This window comes from Necator americanus, chromosome I (genome assembly GCF_031761385.1).
Source record: "Necator americanus strain Aroian chromosome I, whole genome shotgun sequence".
NCBI classification, from domain to species: Eukaryota; Metazoa; Nematoda; class Chromadorea; order Rhabditida; family Ancylostomatidae; genus Necator; species Necator americanus.
The window spans coordinates 30,929,050-30,947,125 of NC_087371.1; the positions used below are offsets into that span (position 1 = coordinate 30,929,050).

At 43.0% G+C, this 18,076-nt stretch overlaps 3 protein-coding genes across 3 annotated transcripts; 2 read left to right on the top strand and 1 right to left on the bottom strand.

Annotated features, from left to right (window-relative positions):
• Nucleotides 1-2,123: 2,123 nt before the first annotated feature.
• Nucleotides 2,124-2,363, top strand: RB195_007376 (uncharacterized protein; the record flags this gene model as incomplete). Its single annotated transcript, XM_064180967.1, has 1 exon — nt 2,124-2,363. One exon carries the CDS (start codon nt 2,124-2,126, stop codon nt 2,361-2,363), a length of 240 nt encoding a protein of 79 aa, XP_064037796.1.
• A 324-nt stretch (nt 2,364-2,687) lies between these two features.
• Nucleotides 2,688-3,317, top strand: RB195_007377 (uncharacterized protein; the record flags this gene model as incomplete). Its single annotated transcript, XM_064180968.1, has 1 exon — nt 2,688-3,317. One exon carries the CDS (start codon nt 2,688-2,690, stop codon nt 3,315-3,317), a length of 630 nt encoding a protein of 209 aa, XP_064037797.1.
• A 5,495-nt stretch (nt 3,318-8,812) lies between these two features.
• RB195_007378 (uncharacterized protein) lies at nt 8,813-17,555 on the bottom strand (the record flags this gene model as incomplete). The annotated part of the gene is made up of 15 exons (XM_064180969.1): nt 8,813-8,856; nt 8,919-9,067; nt 9,869-9,961; nt 10,024-10,181; nt 10,235-10,330; nt 11,605-11,724; nt 12,051-12,215; nt 12,273-12,359; nt 12,436-12,506; nt 12,614-12,725; nt 13,540-13,644; nt 13,721-13,855; nt 14,403-14,494; nt 14,601-14,713; nt 17,512-17,555. 15 exons carry the CDS (start codon nt 17,553-17,555, stop codon nt 8,813-8,815), a joined length of 1,584 nt encoding a protein of 527 aa, XP_064037798.1.
• Nucleotides 17,556-18,076: the final 521 nt, after the last annotated feature.

An 18,076-nucleotide genomic window follows, 5' to 3' on the forward strand; every position in this document is an offset into this window, starting at 1 on the left:
TTACTTTTGTGCTCTGCAATTGTAAGGCAGCAGCGGCATGTAGTAAAGTTTAGCGAGTTTTTTTTCTACAAGACTGATTTCGCCTAAATCAGAACTCCTATACTAGTTGTCAGTATAAAACAATACCCGGAAGGAAAATAAAGAAAAATGGAGGCGGAACTATGTAGAATTTCGTAAGCGAAGCGTAAGTATTACCACCAATCGGCATTTCTTAGGAATGACCTTACCAAACTTTTGAGATATGAATCAAGAATTGAAAAACTATCAGAAATTCGTGAAATATCAGTGGTTCAATAGTTACCAAACCTTACGAATGCTCTCTATTATTGCTGCGGCTACGTTTTGATGTCCAGCAATATGCGCAACAGAGGTAATGTGGCATCTGACTACGGGATCCAACGCTGTTATGGATGCAAGTAACACTAACGTCTTAAAACAAAAGGAAGATAATAATTTAATAATGCGGGAAACATGCAAATCAGAAAAGTGAGAAATGCTGAGAAGAATGTCCGGACAGTGTGCCGTTTATTGCTTTATGAAAAAGTTGAAGATTCAAATGAAATGATGGAGTACTCTCCCGTAGAACATCAGTATTCTTAGGAGTTCACATACGTGTGACTACGGTGGTCAATGAAAAAGTTGAACCCCCGATTAGACAACTTAAATGGGAAGGCTAGTTCTGTATACTAGATAACTTGAAGATGGTCTTAGGGTTCACATACGTGTGCCTACGGCAACTCTCTTCAAGTGAAAGGAGTCTAACTCATGGGGTGCAGTTAAAGTGATGAGGATCCCTCTCAAAAGTGAACACAGTCCTTTCGCCAGCCGTCCAAAAGTGACGGGGGTGGGACCACCGGGTCCGACTATCGCATCTATGTTACCTCTTTCGGCTCACTTCCAGCTTTCAACGTGAAAATCTAGTGAATTACAATTTTTAGCTGAGCGTAAATGCGTGCACCGCTTAAAAAAAAATCTCCAGTAACTTTACTCGTACCAGATTTAAAACAGTCAGGCTCTAATTATTTAGTAAGGAGGGGAATTTCTTTGTTTAAGTCATAACTTCCCCTGCTCAGAATCTTCAGATCTAAAAGCCAGTTGAGAAACAACTGAAAATTGAGATTAGAAAATGATCCAAATCAATCGCTCCTCGTGTGGACGCAAACACTCGCTGCAAAGGGCTTGTGAAATGCGGTTTGTAAAATCTATGAACTACGTGTATAACGATTGTAACGGAAAGAAGAATCGAAATTACGCCGAAAATGAAAAAAGGCACAATCACAAAGTACAATGCGTCACCTTGACTTAGTGTTATTAGGGCTCGCAAACATTCCACTCTCCTATTATGAGCAGCAAGCATGAGAGGTGTGCGTCCATGTCGATCTACCCGTGTCAGGCTCCACGGATTCACACGAAAAAGGTCTGCCAACAATTCCAAATTCTCGAAAAGAACTGCCTGTAATGGGATGTGTTACGACATTTTGCTCTATCTCTTCGTACTGTGTGTGTCCACAGATCTCCCTCACTAAAAGGATCGTAACCGGTTAGTCGCGGAGCTACGTGGCGCGTCCCCGGGTGGCGGAAAGGGGGCCAATCGACCAAACAGGACCTTGTACCTGGCCGGTGACGCAGGTGGATTCAAGGGACGGATTCCTTGTTTCTGCTGTACCAGGACATGCTCATAACACTCTGTGTTCCGCACGTCGGTCTAGCCAGAAGTCTGTAATCAAGTGACTTGGAGGCGCAAAGGAAGGCGGTTTGGAGTCTCCTCCAACAAATAAGCTCCAACTGTCCACTGTAGAAAACGCAGCGTTCTCACGAAAATGGGACTAGAGGCTCGAAGCTTGCCCATGGATTTAAAATTTTATGCAAAACAGTGATAGAAACAGTAATAAATAATAATAACAAAACAGTAATAGTACATGACTCCTGCAGCCCCGCCTTCTCTGGCGCTACCGTACCAGGCTTCCCTCCTAGTTCCGGAGGCAAGCTTGGTACACTGGAGAAGAACTGATCTTAAGAATATGCGACAGTAGAGGAGTTGATGGAGTTGGTGTCCTCTTCAACGAGTATGGCAGTAAACACACTCTTTCGCACAATTTACAACCAGAATCGGACGTTTACAGATGGGAAGATGTGGTTCAACGCCAGCTTTGACAATCTTCGTCGCTTGCGCTCTTTCTATTCTATTAGCTTTCTATATGGACCTGGAGAAGTTCTACAGAGAAGATCATACTTTCTACAAGGTCATAATTGGTGATTTCAGCGTCAAAATTGGCCCTAGAAGAACGCCTGAAGAAACGCCTTCGGAACTCAGGGCATTCAATGGAATGAGCAGGGAAAGAGCCTTTCGGAGTTCATCATAACGACTAAGACCATCCATGAAAACTCGCAATACCAGAAGCACTCTTCTCTACGCTGGACGTGGGAATCACCCGGTGGAGGGTACCGTAATGAAACTGACCACACCATCGTCAGTAAAAATCAAAGTTATCGTCGTCAAATGTTTTGCCTGACAGATTTCGCAGTTCTATCAAAGTATTATACGGAATTGGACCATCACCTTCTTCTAGGAAGATTTTCTTCCACACAGATTGCAGAGAAAGCCGCGAAGTTCGCAAAGCGAATTCCCTGTACCATCATCGATTGGGACCTCCGCTTCGTTTGTCAGCTTTTGGGAAGATACCGTCATGGACAACATCGACGACGAATATGAACGCTTCGTAGAACACCTTCACGACTGTACGAAGAAAGCGAAAAGTTTCAAAACCACCAACAAACGCCTGTCTCTGAAAACTCTAGAGCTGATACGTCAGCGTGGAGCAGCACGAGCTGCAGGCAACCAAGAACCCACGAGGATGGTAAAGGTCATTCACGACTTCTACTCAGATCTCTTCGACAACCACGTCCAGTTGCCTCCTTACCATCTGAAGGAAGATGGGCGTGTCATTCCAAGTTTCTTCCCTCCGAAGTCCGACATGCGGAGAATCGTACTTCACCCGGTCCCCACAGAATCAAGCCTGAACATCACCGACACACTGGCGAGGCTCTTCACTCGTTATCTGTCGGAATGCAGGGTTTCTAAGCAATGGAAAACCAGCAAGACCGTGCTGTTGTATAAGAAGGGAGACCCACAAGACATCGGCAACTGTTGCCCGATCTGTTTACTGTCAGTCAACGACAAGCTCTTCACGAGAGTAATCCTAAACAGGATAGAAAGATCATTAGATGAAGGACAATCATGCGAGCAAGCAGTCTTTCGGAAAGGGTTCAGTACGATTGACCGCATACACACGGTTTCAAAACTCATAGAGGTATAGAGTACAAGATGCCGTTGTGTCTCACTTGGGAGTGCGTATCGTTAGGTACCCGCAGCTGGATAAGTGCCTGCAAAAGAGGCTGTCTGTAGGCCAGAGCAGGCGTAACTTGGGCTACCTGTGATCACTAAACCACGCCCATCCATCACCACATCACTGAGGTCATGAGCAATGTTTGTATTGCAATTACGTGATAGAGTTGCCTTCTACGAAGGTTCAAAGAACAAAAAGGCAACAACGTAGCAACGTAGAAAGTGAAAGAAAAAGTAGAAAATGAAAATGCTAAAAATGAAGCAAAAACGTAGAAAATTTGTGAAGTTGTATTTTTTTTTTAAATTTGTATTTGTAAAGCAAATTTTGTAACAAATGCAAACATAGCTACCTGAAAATTGAAAACGTTCCAAAATAAAAGTTAAAAGGTGTAGAACTGAAAAAGAAAAGATGTAGATGTGTGGTTGAAAAAACTGTATAGAAGATATGGATGTAGATTTGCATTTATACAGACTATCAAATCCTTGTAAGATACTGCAGTAGTTTGTAAAATTTCGATATTTTGCTTTACGCAAATAAAACGTACAATTATTTCCTGTTTCTGGTATCTCGTGTGCGATCGTTCGATATATCTTTATACGTAAACGATCGATACTCCATACGAAGGCAATAGCAGAGATAGCGTGCCCCTGCGAGGCATGTTTCGCACCTCATTAGACGATGAGAGACGATGAAGGATGTGATGGGCGGGGCATGAGGCAAACGCAGCGCAGTGCTCTGCTGACGCTGCGCAGCGCAACTAACGATTGCCAGTCGTTTTCCCTAATGATCGGCTGTCGCGGCGGCTGCGGGTACCTAACGACCGACCAAGGGGAGCAAACAAGATTGAGGATGTAGCGAAGAGGACTAAGGACGTCCGGCTCCATGCTCACCTATTCAACACCACCGTTCCTCCTGCTTTTACCTATGTTTCAGAAACGTGGACGTTTCGCAAGCAGGAGGAAAATGCGATCAGCATAGAAATTGAACGGAAACACGGAATTGAAAACGTGACGCGCAAGTGAAAAAAGGGACTCGAAGTTCACTCGTACGTCACCGATCGAAGATCATAGACGCTGACGCATGTGCCAAAAAAGGAAAATTAGGTGGGCCGGACACATGATGCGTTTCAACGACAACTGTTGGACCAGAGCCGTAAGCGACTGGGTACCACGTGACATCAAACGCAATGCAAGAAGACAGCCGACCCGCCGGTCAGACCTCTTTACGAAGTCCTTCAAAGAAAAATTCGACGCTCTTCGAGTCCCTCGCGAGAAGAGATGCCACTGAGCAACACTTGCACGCAAATGGAAGTATTACTGGTGCCCGCTCGACCAAATCGAAGAACAACGGGAGTACAAGTGATACAATGTGAGTGTTTGTGTAAATCGGTTCGCCTAAAATATTAGGTGAAATAGAAAATTCAGAGCGTTTTCGTCATATGTCTTTACTGAGTCATATCTAACGATGTAAACATCACATCGGGTCATTCTCTACGGAGACTTCAAGACATTATGAGATCAAAAACCGAAAAAAATCGTAACCCAATTTCAGTGAGCCGGACCAAACGATGTCCAACCCGTGCTAACCGCCAAAGGGCATTGATCTAAATCGGTTACTATGTTGATTTCATCGTCGATATAAGGCGAAAAAAGGGCAGGACTTTTAACGTCACCTACTACAACCCCAGACATAAAACAAGAGAAACAATCAAAAAATGCAGAGCGACCATCTGCGAAACTTGGAGTTCCAATGTTCGAGTTTCGATGAACTATGGCATGGAGATGAAGTTGGAAATGATAACGATGTTCAGTACATTCCATTCAATACAACACGTTCCAGACAAAAGGAAGAAAGAATAGAATAATGACAAACGATGTTGAAAATAAAAGATAACACAAATAAAGATCTTCACCTGTTTTATTAACGGCGTAGTGTCGGACTCGTCCACCTGATGGGGAGTTACATACAAGCATACATGCAGCAGAGTTCCATCGCGCCCCCTAGCATCTGTAATAGAAACATATGTATAAGATTTCCCACTTTAAACATGTAAAACTGATAAAACAACTTCATCAAAGGTCAGGTAAAGATTAGAATAGTAAAAAAAATACGAATGAGATCCTGTCCTATTTAAACATTTAAAGCGCAAATAACCGCAGAAAAAGGCTAGTTCCACTGCCAGGCTTCTAATCAAGAACGACGATTCATTTGTATATTCGAATCAAAACCACTAGAATCTCGGTCCAAATGCGTAGGCAGCCGCGATTGAAGAGGGGCGATGAAGGCAGCGGTTGGGATCGAGGTTTGAGCATCGCTAGCTTCATTTGGACTGCAGTGAGAGGAGGTAGCGAAGGTTCTTATATTCCGGGCTTCGTTTTCTTTTGACCCCACTGTAGCGTAACTCCTACTTTATCTTTACAAATATATAGAACAGCGCAGCTAGTCGTGGTCCTTTAACAACACATTTTGACTGCTACACCAAACAACAGTGTGCTATTGCTTTAGTGGATAATTTCTTAATCAGAGTCAATAGTTTTTATCTGTATATAATTGTTTCGCAAACAACCAAAAAGACAGTCGACTAATGAAAACTCTTTGCTTGAAAATAAAGAACCAGTTAGATTTGACTCAGCGACTTCAGTTCCAAAAATTCGAGTATTTTAAGGGAAACACATAGTTTGAGAGTGACCGGAAAAGAGAAAATCAAGATCCTCCGTTCATGGAAAATGCGGCAGAACCTACCTTCTATTGCTTTTACTCCTCGATCAAAGTCAAACAAAAGAAACTGTCGGAAACTTCTTTTTTGCGCTTCATATCCTCTGACTTTTGTCTCATAAATAATCAATAATAGCACTTGGTAGAGAAGAGGCGAAGCTAATAAGTAACATTTTGCAGAACTTTCATTCAAGAAAGGAACCACTCATAAAACAAATGGACTGGAAATTATGCACCAGCCTAATACAAGAGAGCAAACGTATGTTTTTGGTTCATAACCCTTGCACGCATCGTAAATTGTTCGATATATGTACGGATGAATGAGCTGCATATCATTGACTCAAATTTATAATTCCCATCAAATTTGCTTGTTTTTTTTTGAAATACTCGTAGTTATTACAATAAATAACCATCAATACTGGAATAGCTTGTTGGCTGGCTTCAATCACAAGAATCGTCGGGTAAAAGGACCTTTTAAATGCTAAAACGTATTGACTCAAGGAATCCAATTCTTCTACTGATGAGCAAATAATGATGTGAACAAGAGAAAGATAAGAAGAGAATAATAAGAACAGAATGGTCAAGAGGGTGCAGCTTTAAAGAAACATTCTAGCACAGTGCTGTATAGTCGGGTCAAAACGACACGAAGCAGGGACAGTTGCGCTCGAAGCGGTGCGGTGGAGACAGCGGTTGGAATCGAGGTGGGACCATGGCGAACTGCAGAGATGGGCGACGGTAGCGAGGATCCTTACACGAGACCAACCGCTACGCTCCACCGCGCCGCTTCGAGCGCAACCGCTCGAGCAACTGTCCGTGCTTCATGTCGTTTTCATCCAACTATAGTGAAGGATACAATTCATTAACCGGAAATCTCCTTAGCGATGACCGCAGATGGGAACGCAAGCGTTCGTCCCAGCATGCAATGGAAAAAGAAGTACAAAAAAGAAAATGAAGATGGAGTATGAGTGTGCCCTACTCCGTTTTCTAACCACGGATGAAGAATCTATAGAATACCAACGAGGATGAGTAGCTGTCCAGTGAACTAGTACGAGTTTTTGTTGCAATCCGAGCTGAATGCAAGATTCTTCACAAATATCATAGCTGCTAATTTGCATTTATGCATACAATTGATTACAAGGAACAATCAATTGTATGCATAGATGCAGCGAAGCCTTCCCAAGGAAGAGATCCCTCCTCTGAAAAATTCCTCTTTCTTTCTTGGTATCCAACTGTAGTGGGGTCAAAACGACATGCAGCATGAAGTAGTTACGTGAGCGGCTGCGTTCGAAACGGCGCGGTGGAACGTAGCGGTCAGGATTGTGGTTGATCCTTTTCTAGGTGTTGAAGTACTTTTAAAAAAAGACTTGGTCCCACTACCAGTGTCGAGGAAAATGAACAGTTTACGTTGCAGATGACGACATAACTTGCTTCTTAAGTTCGTTTTCTTCCTGTAATCGCCAACAATGTGGGCGACGCATACAGAATTGATCTTGGATCTTTTCTGTGCATACGTAAAACCGGATCATCAAAGATGTATTCGTGTAGTATTCGGGATCGGCTGAACTACACCCATCCCACAAGAAATAATAAAACTAAAAAATCAAATTAATACCATCTTTCTGAGTGTAGAGTGGGGATGATGTTTAACATTTTGGAATTAGTTTTCATCGTCATATGCATTTTTTCAGTTCAAAAAAGAAAAAAAGACGCTCACCCTAATACTTGCAGCTTATATAGCAGTTTGATATTAAACTGATCCTATTATTCTTATCAGGATTAGGTCAGATAGCATTAATATCAATCTAACTACGTCATCACAGGTTCCAAAAGGAGGATATCCATTAAAGGCAGCGTATCAGGAAATCGACGAGGTATGGAAACTCCGAGAAAAACATAGAGTTCGGTTTGTAGATTATGGAAACGAAGGTGGCTTCGCTGACCTTTTCCTATTCGTCGTAAAAATGGTATGGAAGAAGCCCTTCTTTCCTACGAAATCAGCTGCAGTGCGTTACTTTTGTGCACGAGTGGCTTTTATGAGCGAGTGGTCGAACATTAATGACGTCTCGTCACCAACCTGTTCAAAATTCAACAAAGGAATAGATTGCTGACTGGAACGCGTAAAATGGTGCTCGTTCTAATGTTAATCGTAGGAACTAAGACGGTTCCCACGCCGTATTTGATGAAATAGGAAATTTGAGTGGGGTTACGCTCATTTCCGTAATCCACAACCCGACCTCTAAGGTTTCTCAGCGGTTTCCGTAACAGGCCGATTTCATGGTACGCTGACTTTAAGAAAGTAACGAGGTCGTGTTAGAAAGACCGGAGGATGTCAAGAGCTCTTCTATAACATCTTCCACCATTGCCCTCACAATCTTCTAACCAGAGGTGTCCAGCCAATCTTGTGACAAGAAAAAGTAGCAAACTAAAATTTATCAAAACTATAGCTCCTTCATAATGGAATTCACTAGTATAATATGTTCAAAATGTTTATTTCTTAGTACTAGGCAGCTGAAGCGATGCGGAAGGTAACTGGTATGTGGTGAAACGCTAACATGTTCCCGAACCCGGCACTACTTAGGTGACTCGCTAGTCATGTAGTCTCCTGTGTGAGAAGTCACATCCGCTCCCATAAAATCTGACAGAAAACATTTCTGTTGGTGTTCTGCATGTCTGATACATCCCAACCTGCTAAACTTTTATTGAACCCGCATTGGATAGCAAGAAGTATAAAGTGGCTTCGCTATTGTCGTTTAGGATGCAGTGACGATCCTCATCGTGTTAGTGAATCCGCTTCCTTCAAAAACTCGTTTCTTATACAAACAATACATTGTTTTTTTTTTACTAACTCAAACTTACCTTGCTTCCATCCGTTCACCACTACTATGAAATCCCCTCGGTTAATAAATCCATTCTCTTTGCCATACTCTATAGCGAAATTCACTTTGCTGTCGAGTTCTGCATTGAATTCTGCAGCGGGTTTGTTGTAGAGAATGGGGAAAACAGCTCTGAACAAAATGGTTAAGTAGGAAAGATTAATCTGGAGCGGTAACAGCAAGAATTCTCCGCTGAGCTTTTTTACGTGTAAAACTTCGCTTCAAGACAAAAACGTGAACGGCGCGCCTTCAGAATACGCAAGTGCGCTTAGTGTGCTCTTCTAAAACTCATTCCCATTGAAGAAGGCACTTGTGCTCATTATCGCCCGCTCTTTAAATAGGTTTCTTTTCACTCCTCCGAAACTGCTCTTCCTTAGCTCTCTACAGGTTGGGACTTTGAAATCTTGCTCCATCCAATAAACTTAATATAGTTTGCACGTAGTTATCCTATTGTAGGACGGAAATATAGTTGGAAAAGTTCCTTTTTCTCTTTTGATATCCAATTGTAGTAGGGTCAAAACAACGTGAGGCTCAATTTGCATAAGTGTCGGCTGTTCTCGAAGCAGCGCGGTGTAGCTGGGATCTTAGGGTCGAGGCGACACAATCGCGAACAGCAGCGTTGGGCGGTGCTAGGAAGGGACCCACCTCGATCCTAAGATCCCAGCTCCACCACGCCGTTCCAAGCGCAACAGCTTATACGACTGCGCCGAGCTTCATGTCGTTTTGACCCGACTATACCACTACAATATCTGTTGTCTTTGTACGTTCCTCTTGACTATGACATATTCTAAAGGATTTTGCTCAAATAAAATATGTAGATGAAGGTTTGCGTTCGTGTACGGGCAACACAGAAAACGTGCAAACCCACCATTTTCGCTGCAGAATACCGTTGAGAATATTGTTTGGTTCGTTATGTTTCACATTCATGCTCACCTAAAAATGTTCAACTGACGACAAACGTTAGCATTCCTGCACACCGCAATTATTGGAACAGGGCCTCTGTATCGGGAACAACACATAGCACTTCTAAAATATGCCAATAAGTGTCAATCCATGTGTGGAATGCAAAGCTATTAGTTATTTCGTACCGTCCACAGGAAGTGCTGACTACTATTGCAGCAGCATGACAATTGTCAGCTGCAATTACAGCAGCAAGTGCGGTAGTCATCGTCATATCAGTTGGTCGAATGGTGCTTAGGAGTGCATTGTGGAAGAATCTTCGATATGGGAACACGGCTTCTGCCTCCTGTAAGTTTGTTAGCATTGATCCTCATCTGAGTTTTGGAGTTATTCTGTTACCTTGCATATGAAACCCATCGTCTTCACTGTCTCAATTGGATAGTCACCTTTTGCTGTTTCACCGGACAACATTACACAATCCGCTCCATCAAGAACCTATAAAGAATTAACGTCGTTCTTGGCTATTCTTTTCTAATAAAGGATTCAAAAATGCAATATAATGTTAGGAGTAGTGAATGAGTAAGTTGGTGAGGGAAAGGGAACAAACACACATGTACATAGAGGCACGATCTGACTACCTCATAAGAATCGAAGCGGCTTCCACGCCGTTTTTTACGCGATAGAGGACATTTTTCAGGGAGAGATGAGTGGAACAACTCCGGTTCGCGCAAGCTACAATCCCATCCATAGCTTTTCCGGCGGTTCCCTCATCACGTCAGAGTCGTAGTATGCTGCCTTTAAACCAAACAACGCAGCCAAATTCTAAGGAGATCACAGCAATTCAACGCAAGATTTTGACAGCTAAGTTTCCCAGAGCTTTTCTTCTTCCTTAACCTTTGTGCGCAGTTTTCTGAGATTTTTTATTTATGAGGTACTATAGAAATTTGAAGATTTGATAAATTTAATACTGCTGTCAAGAGCTAAGTGGAATAAAGAAATCCGGAAGCATACAACCAACTTCTCTTGATAGTTAAGCGTTCTAAAAACAATATTTTCTAGATCATATGGTTGCTTGAGAAGCTCGAACTTCTCAAAAGAGAAAGTTCAAGTTATGTCACAACTTGAACTTACTATTTCGCGGTTTACGTTGGATTTACGCGATTTCACTAAAATAACCTGCGCCACAATCGGATGAAAACAACCTAAAACCTGGCACAGTTGCACAAGCGGCTGCACTCGAAGCGGCGCTGTGGGGCGTAGGAGTTGGTGTCGTGTAAGGATCCTCGCTAACGCCACCCATCTCTGCAGTTTGCCATGTTCCCACCTCGATTCGAGCCGCTATTTCCACCACACCGCTTCGAGAGCAGCCGCTTACGCAACTGTTCGTGCTTCATGTCGTTTTGACCCGACTATAGTTATGATTGCGACTGATGTGCGACCAATCTGCAATCTCTGCAATCCGAATGCAGAATGCGAAACAATTGCGTAGGCGGCTGCGCCCCACTTTGCGCGCACGCACATACACAAATTGCTGAGGAAGTTTTGACCCGACTATGTGATTTCTGTCGTGTAGCAGCATTGACCCCATGTGAGATGAGTCTGCAGTAATGCTATTAATCTCTTGCACTCTTCATGTATAAGATGAAAAAGGTAAAGCCTTCTTTGCCGAGGTAACTAAGGCATAGTCCCCTTTTTCATAACCTTAGTGTAACCAGACACTTGTGAAATAATTTCGTTGAAATTTAAAAACCAGGAATGACACAACTCACGGCGTTGGCAACATCGCCTCCTTCTGCACGTGTTGGACGAGGTTTTTTCGTCATGGATTCGAGCATTTGTGTGGCACAGATAACAGGTTTTCCAGCTCGATTGCACTTTGCTATCAACATCTGCAAATAGCACGGTAGATGAAGTCCAGCGCAACAGTTGACTCGAGAATCTAGAACATTTATTTACGGTGCATTTGGACATACTAAATTATGTATAGACGGATCAAAACGACGTGAAGCTCGGTGCAGTCGCGGTGGCGGATACCGGGACCGAGGGGGACCTTCGAGAACTGCGGCGTGGAGTGGTGCTGGCAAAGGACCCACCTTGGTCGTAACCGCTTCGATTCAGCGCCCCCGCTTACGAGGTGCACCGAGCTTTCTATCGTTTTGACCCGGCTATAGTCTATTGGTAATGTTGTCATGTGTCATCAGTATCAGTTATTTACCTTTTGTGCAACAAACACTTTCTCGGTGGGGATTTCGATGCCGAGATCGCCTCTTGCCACCATAATTCCGTCTGCTTCGGCAATGATCTCATCTGCCTTCTCCATACCCTCTTGATTTTCAATTTTTGCTATGATCTTGATGTTTTTCCCTTTATCACCGAGCACCTAAACGATATTCGAAATTAGCTAAAACTTTGGGAAAGATCAAGAGAACACGATTACCTTACGCATGACTCGAATCCCTTCAGCATTCCTTATGAATGATGCAAAGATCATATCAACTCCCTGTTCGACACCGAATTTAAGGTCCTTAAAATATATTTGTGAACGTAATGTTCGGATGATATCAATTCCTAAAGACAAGTAATTCAAATCCACTATAAACCTGAATATCCTTTTCAGAAACGGCTGGGAGGTCAACAATTGCTCCAGGAAGATTGACACCTTTGCGGCTGCCTAAATCTTCAGTCATAATCTCCACAAAACAATGTTTATATTTGATTTTTAAAAGATGTTTACAGATTATTGTTGTTTGTAGTTCATTCTTAGAAAAAAAGACGTACCAAGCATACCGCCGTTTTCAATAGTACAATGCAGTTCATCATCTTTGATTTCATCAACGACGAGTGAAATTAGACCATCGTCAACGTAAACGCGAGACCCTTTGCTGACTACCTGAAGTCAACTATGACCGTTTCTAATAATCTTTTGCTTAATTTTTATCTAATTATTCACCTACAAAAGTAGTCTACCAACAAGAAAAAAAGAAAAGAAAACACTCTCGTCTGAGTAGGAACACTTTGAAAATATTATCGATACAAATAATTGAATAAATAGGTAGGTAAACATAAAAATAATATGTTTTGAACTGCTGGATGGCTTCCAAGCGAATATGGTGTGCAACAGGAACAGTGTGAGAAATTTGGTTCTTCACAAGGATGTTCTACTTAGATGATACGAAAGGGCGGTGAAGTGAATGATAGCAGTAGAAATAAGCAACAACAACAACAACAGCAACAATAAGCAGCAGTATAAATTCGCTAATATTGAAAGCAGAGTTTGGTCTAAAGGATTGCGGCAAAAATGAAGGAATATACACTTAAATGAAGATCGGTGCAGTTGCGTAATCGTGTTGTCCCACCACGATCCTGATCGCTACGCTCCACCGCGCCGCTTCAAGTGCAGCCACTTACGGAACTGTACCGTGTCGTAACCCATGACCCGTGATGTCGTTTTGACCCTACGATAGTGACGTCGACTATCTCATTATTATATGCTGTTTACTCTATAGGTAACATTTATTTGATAAAATGATTGCTTTTTAGAAGAATACTTCTAACGGAGACAACATTTTGCTTCTTAGAAATGATGAATGGTAATAAATGATGGAGAACTACCGGAGAAAACCAACTGAGTAGAAGTGCACAGTATGACTTCAATAGTTTGATGAAAACTTTTTTTTAGGAAAAGAGTTACGGACAGGAGTTACCTTGGCGATGTTTTTATAATCGAGATAAAGTGTCTCCGCACTACACGACTCCTTATATTTCGCATCGGTTGTGAGGACAATTTTTTTACCTTTCACAAGCTCGACCTCAAATATAAACATTCGAAGAGAGATGCATAGAACGAAACTGTACCGTATCCTCTCAGGAGCGCTGCTGTCCTACCTCTGCAGTCGCTCCTCCAGAGAGAAGGCCCGTACGAATTTCAGGTCCCTTCGTGTCGAGTGCAATAGCAACTTGTACGTTATTGCTGAATGATTCAACGGCCTTGCGGATGTTGGCAATTGTTCCTCCATGATACTAAAATTTCCAACGTAGTATTTTTAATTAACTTTTAATTTATTTACCTTTAAGGCAGCATACCACGAATCTGAGGTGGCGTGGATTTCAGGTGGAGTATCCGTATACAGGGTCGTAGATGATGGAGCGGAGGGGTGGTTCCGCAAATCTCTCCCTGCATCGCTGCAAGCGGCCGGCCCCTGAATGCTGTTTTGTAAAACGCCATCTGTTGCAACGCTCCACCCCTTGCGCCGCCTCCGCCCTGCGATTCGTCGAAAATCAATTCGGACTGCCCTGATAGGCAGTGAGGGACGCTACGCGTGCAAGGGTGGCGCGTTGCAATAGAAGGCATAGTACAAAACAGCATTCAGGGGCCGGCTGCTTGCAGTGATTCAGGGAGAGATGAGCGGAACCACCCCGGTCTCCATAATCTACGACCTCGTGTACGGGATACTCCACCTGAAATCCGTACGACCGCAGATTCGTGGTATTTTGCCTTTAATTAATTTCTCTTTTAGAATTATTTTTAATTAAATAATTTTCATAACGAAATCGTTGAAAAATTGACTTCATGACTTCCATGAGAGAAGTTCAGGCGAGCAACGTTCATGCCAGTTGTGATCATTTGCTTGAGCATATCCACGGAGCGGCAAGAAGGACCTGACAAAAATATTACCACTACGACAGTTCTTCAAGCAGATTTTCATGTTTTGTTCATCTTTTAATCTCCTACAAATCTTAGACTTTTAACTTCACCGAAACATACCTATAGTGCATATGATTCCTGTTTTACGTATCACCTGCGGTGGATCACGGATATTAAAGCTACACAAGTGCTCGAGCGTTGTCCTTGGAATCTCTTCAAACTTTTCTTCCTGTCTTAAAAGCGTTCGCAGTCGTTGAGGTCATGTCAGATGTCGCTCATAGCATAAACTGAGGATTTTGCAACAAATGAACTTGGGGACCTTTTTATTCCTTGAGGACTGATGGAACATTACGAATAAAATTGAATTTCTTATGAGATAATTAAATGAAACCTAAGAATACTGATGCTTTCGTTGTCCTCAACAACATTACGCAAAATAAGCTCTGAAAAACGCATTTTCAGCAAGTGTAGGTATATTTATCTAGAAAGCGTTTTTATTCCACCTTTTATAGTCGGGTCAAAAAAAATGAGTTTCGGATTTCGAAGGAAAGCTATTGGAAGCGGTTTTGGAATCGTGTAGAGGTTTCTTAACGCATGAAGCTCTGTGGTTCGCAAGGTTGCCACCTCGATTCCAGCCGCTGTGGTCCACTGAACCGTTGCGAGTGGGCTATGGGAAATCGGGTGATGCGTTTTGATTCCCTTAGCCAAAGAAACCTGGGCTTTAGTTTCCAAAAGGAAGCTATTAGAGACAGTTTTGAAATTTTGAGGAAAAGGGTGAACAGAAAAATCTATGACGTTAGAAACGAAATTTCTCAATATTTCAGACCAAAAAAGATATGTATGTAGTACCAAAAGAGGAGTGTGAAATGTCTTTACGTTACTCCCTAGACTTGAAAGCAGCATATCACGAATCTGAGGTGGTGCGGATTTCAAGTGAAGTATCCGTATACGGGGTCGTAGGTTATGGAGACGGAGTGGTTTTGCTCATCCCTTCCTGAATCACTGCAAACAGCAGCCTCTAGAATGCTGTTTTGTACGACGCCATCTGTTGCAACGCTCCACCCCTTGCGCCGCCTCCGCCCTGCGATTCGTCGAAAATCAATTCGGACTGCTCTGATAGGCAGTAAGGGACACTATGCGTGCAAGGGTGGCGCGCTGCAATAGAGGGCATCTTACAAAATAGCATTCAAGGGCCGCCTGCTTGCAGTGATTCAGGGATGAGCGGAACCGCCCCGGTCTCCATAATCTATGACCCCGTATACGGATACTCCACCTGAAATCCATACCACCCCAGATTCGTGGTATGCTGCCTTTAACCTTACGACTTCTTTACCCACTAATTTTCCTAAAACTAAGCTTATATCTACGCGTATATCTGTCTACACATATGTGCTGCATTGCTAGGCTGCAATCACACTTCACCGCTGGGGATTTCACCTTCGATAGGGATAAATCCAGTCTAGTAACTATCAATTACTGATAGTTGGAGCAAAGCTAATCGAGAAGGCAATTCATTAGGTCCATACAATCAAATTGAATGAGTATAATCTTAGTGAAGCAAGAATCGCGCGACGATTGCGATATGCATACAAATGCGGGAATCTCGTGCGTTCACAGAAACCTCGGACTCCGCAAATGCGTGTCAGTAAAGGCAGCGCCGCGAATTTGTCGCAGTATAGAAACTCAACTTGAGGTTTACGAACGTGTAACTGGCCAATACAGTGACTTGTGGTGACTAGCCAATGAGTCAAGTCAGTGTTTTTATCCTCCCAGGCAAGTCTGCTACCAATTTATCGATCCCGGAGGGATGAAAGGCTTGGTGAGCACTGGGGCGGATTCGAACCTCCGATCGATCGTGCACGAAGTGGAACCTCTAACCGCTACACTACACCCGCCCCCATGAATTGAAGTGAACGTGGGGGCGCATCCCAAGCGGATTGATTAACGCTAAAAACTAACTTTACGCTTTATGGAAACTCAGGGGAGACCGTAGCGTTCAGGTTGTAGAATACGGGAATCTGAGTGGCCCCTCTCATGTTTCCCAAATCATCGTGACAAAGTTCGTGGAAGACACCGTTTTTTCCTACGGAACCAGTTGCAACGCGCCACCTTTGTGCAGGCGCCGCGTTCACAAGCGAGTGGTCGAGGATGAATGATGTTCTTCGCCAGCGTATTCAAGTAGTGGGCTTCTGTGGGGACTGGTGTATGGTACAAGAGCACGTGTTCTAACGTACCTGTCTACGTAGGTGCAAATATCGTTTCTATGCTGTTTCCTAACGACGATTAGAGAAAGTCGAGCGAAGCGACGTATGTTTCCGTAATCTACAACCGAACTTTATAATTTCCTTGTGGTTTCCGGAGTACTACGTCAATTTTCTGATACTTTGCCTTCAGCAAATACTCTGCTGTTTCTCAGATATCCGAGACATACAGGAATCAACGATACAGGGATGTTTCGTAGTAGAGAGCTTGCCGAAGCGTCCACTACATTACGGATACATTGCATCAATTCAGAGCCGATTGTGTGATTGTCGGAGGACATCGAAAGGGAAATGGATATCAAACACATCCTAAAAGACGAAGGGCAGTCTGCAGGGTCATCAACACGATTTTTCTTGCTATGGTGCGGGTGTAGTGTAGCGGTTAGAGGTTCCGCTGCCTGCACGATCGATCGTGGGTTCGAATCCGCCCTAGTGCTCACCAGACCCTTCATCTCTCCGGGGTCGGTAAATTGGTAGCAGACCTGTCTGGGAGGATAAAAACACTGACTTGACACATCGGCTAGTCCCAAAAGTCATTGTATAGGCCAGTTACACGTTCGTAAACCTCAAACGATTCTGAATTGAAGTGAACGTGGTGACGGGTCCAAAGTGGATTGATTAACGCCAGAAATTTTATCCTTTATGGTGCTTAAGATAGTCACCAATCCTAATTTACACTTTCACTGAACCTAATGGTTTGGATGAATTCATCGCACAGTCTGTTTCCCATGGCGCAGTTCCCAGCCGTCTAACAACCACGTAAAACGAACCTTAAAGGTTTTCTGGGCTTTTGAAAGAATTCCGGCCTTGACATTTCACGAGATAGCTTCGAGAATCGACAATGCAGCTGCGAACGGTGGTGAAGAATGAGACTTCTTTGATCAACAATTCTTATCAAACTATGTTTTGATTAGCTTTTCTGTTGTTCTGTTCATGTTTATTTCAAGCGTTACCGCGTTTTTTTTCTAGAAGAAGCCCGTTGTTTATGAAATCCCTTCTTTATGACTTCTTCCCAAAATCTTAAAGAATACGCTCGAATGAGATGACGTGAGCACCTACATCTCTGGATATATTCCGAGCTTGAAAGCTGTAAAAACATTTGAAAAAAGAAAAACTATTTACGTCTTTTTTCAACAGAATCTAAATTTTCAGCAGAAGAAGACGAATTGAATTTCCTTGAGCGAAGGATAGTCGACAATATAATCAAATGTGTATAATTAAAGGCATTACCACACGAATCTGAGATGGTACGGATTTCAGGTGGAGTATTCGTATACGGGATCGTAGATCATGGAGAGGTGGGTGATTCCGTACATTTCTTGCTAATTGGCGTAA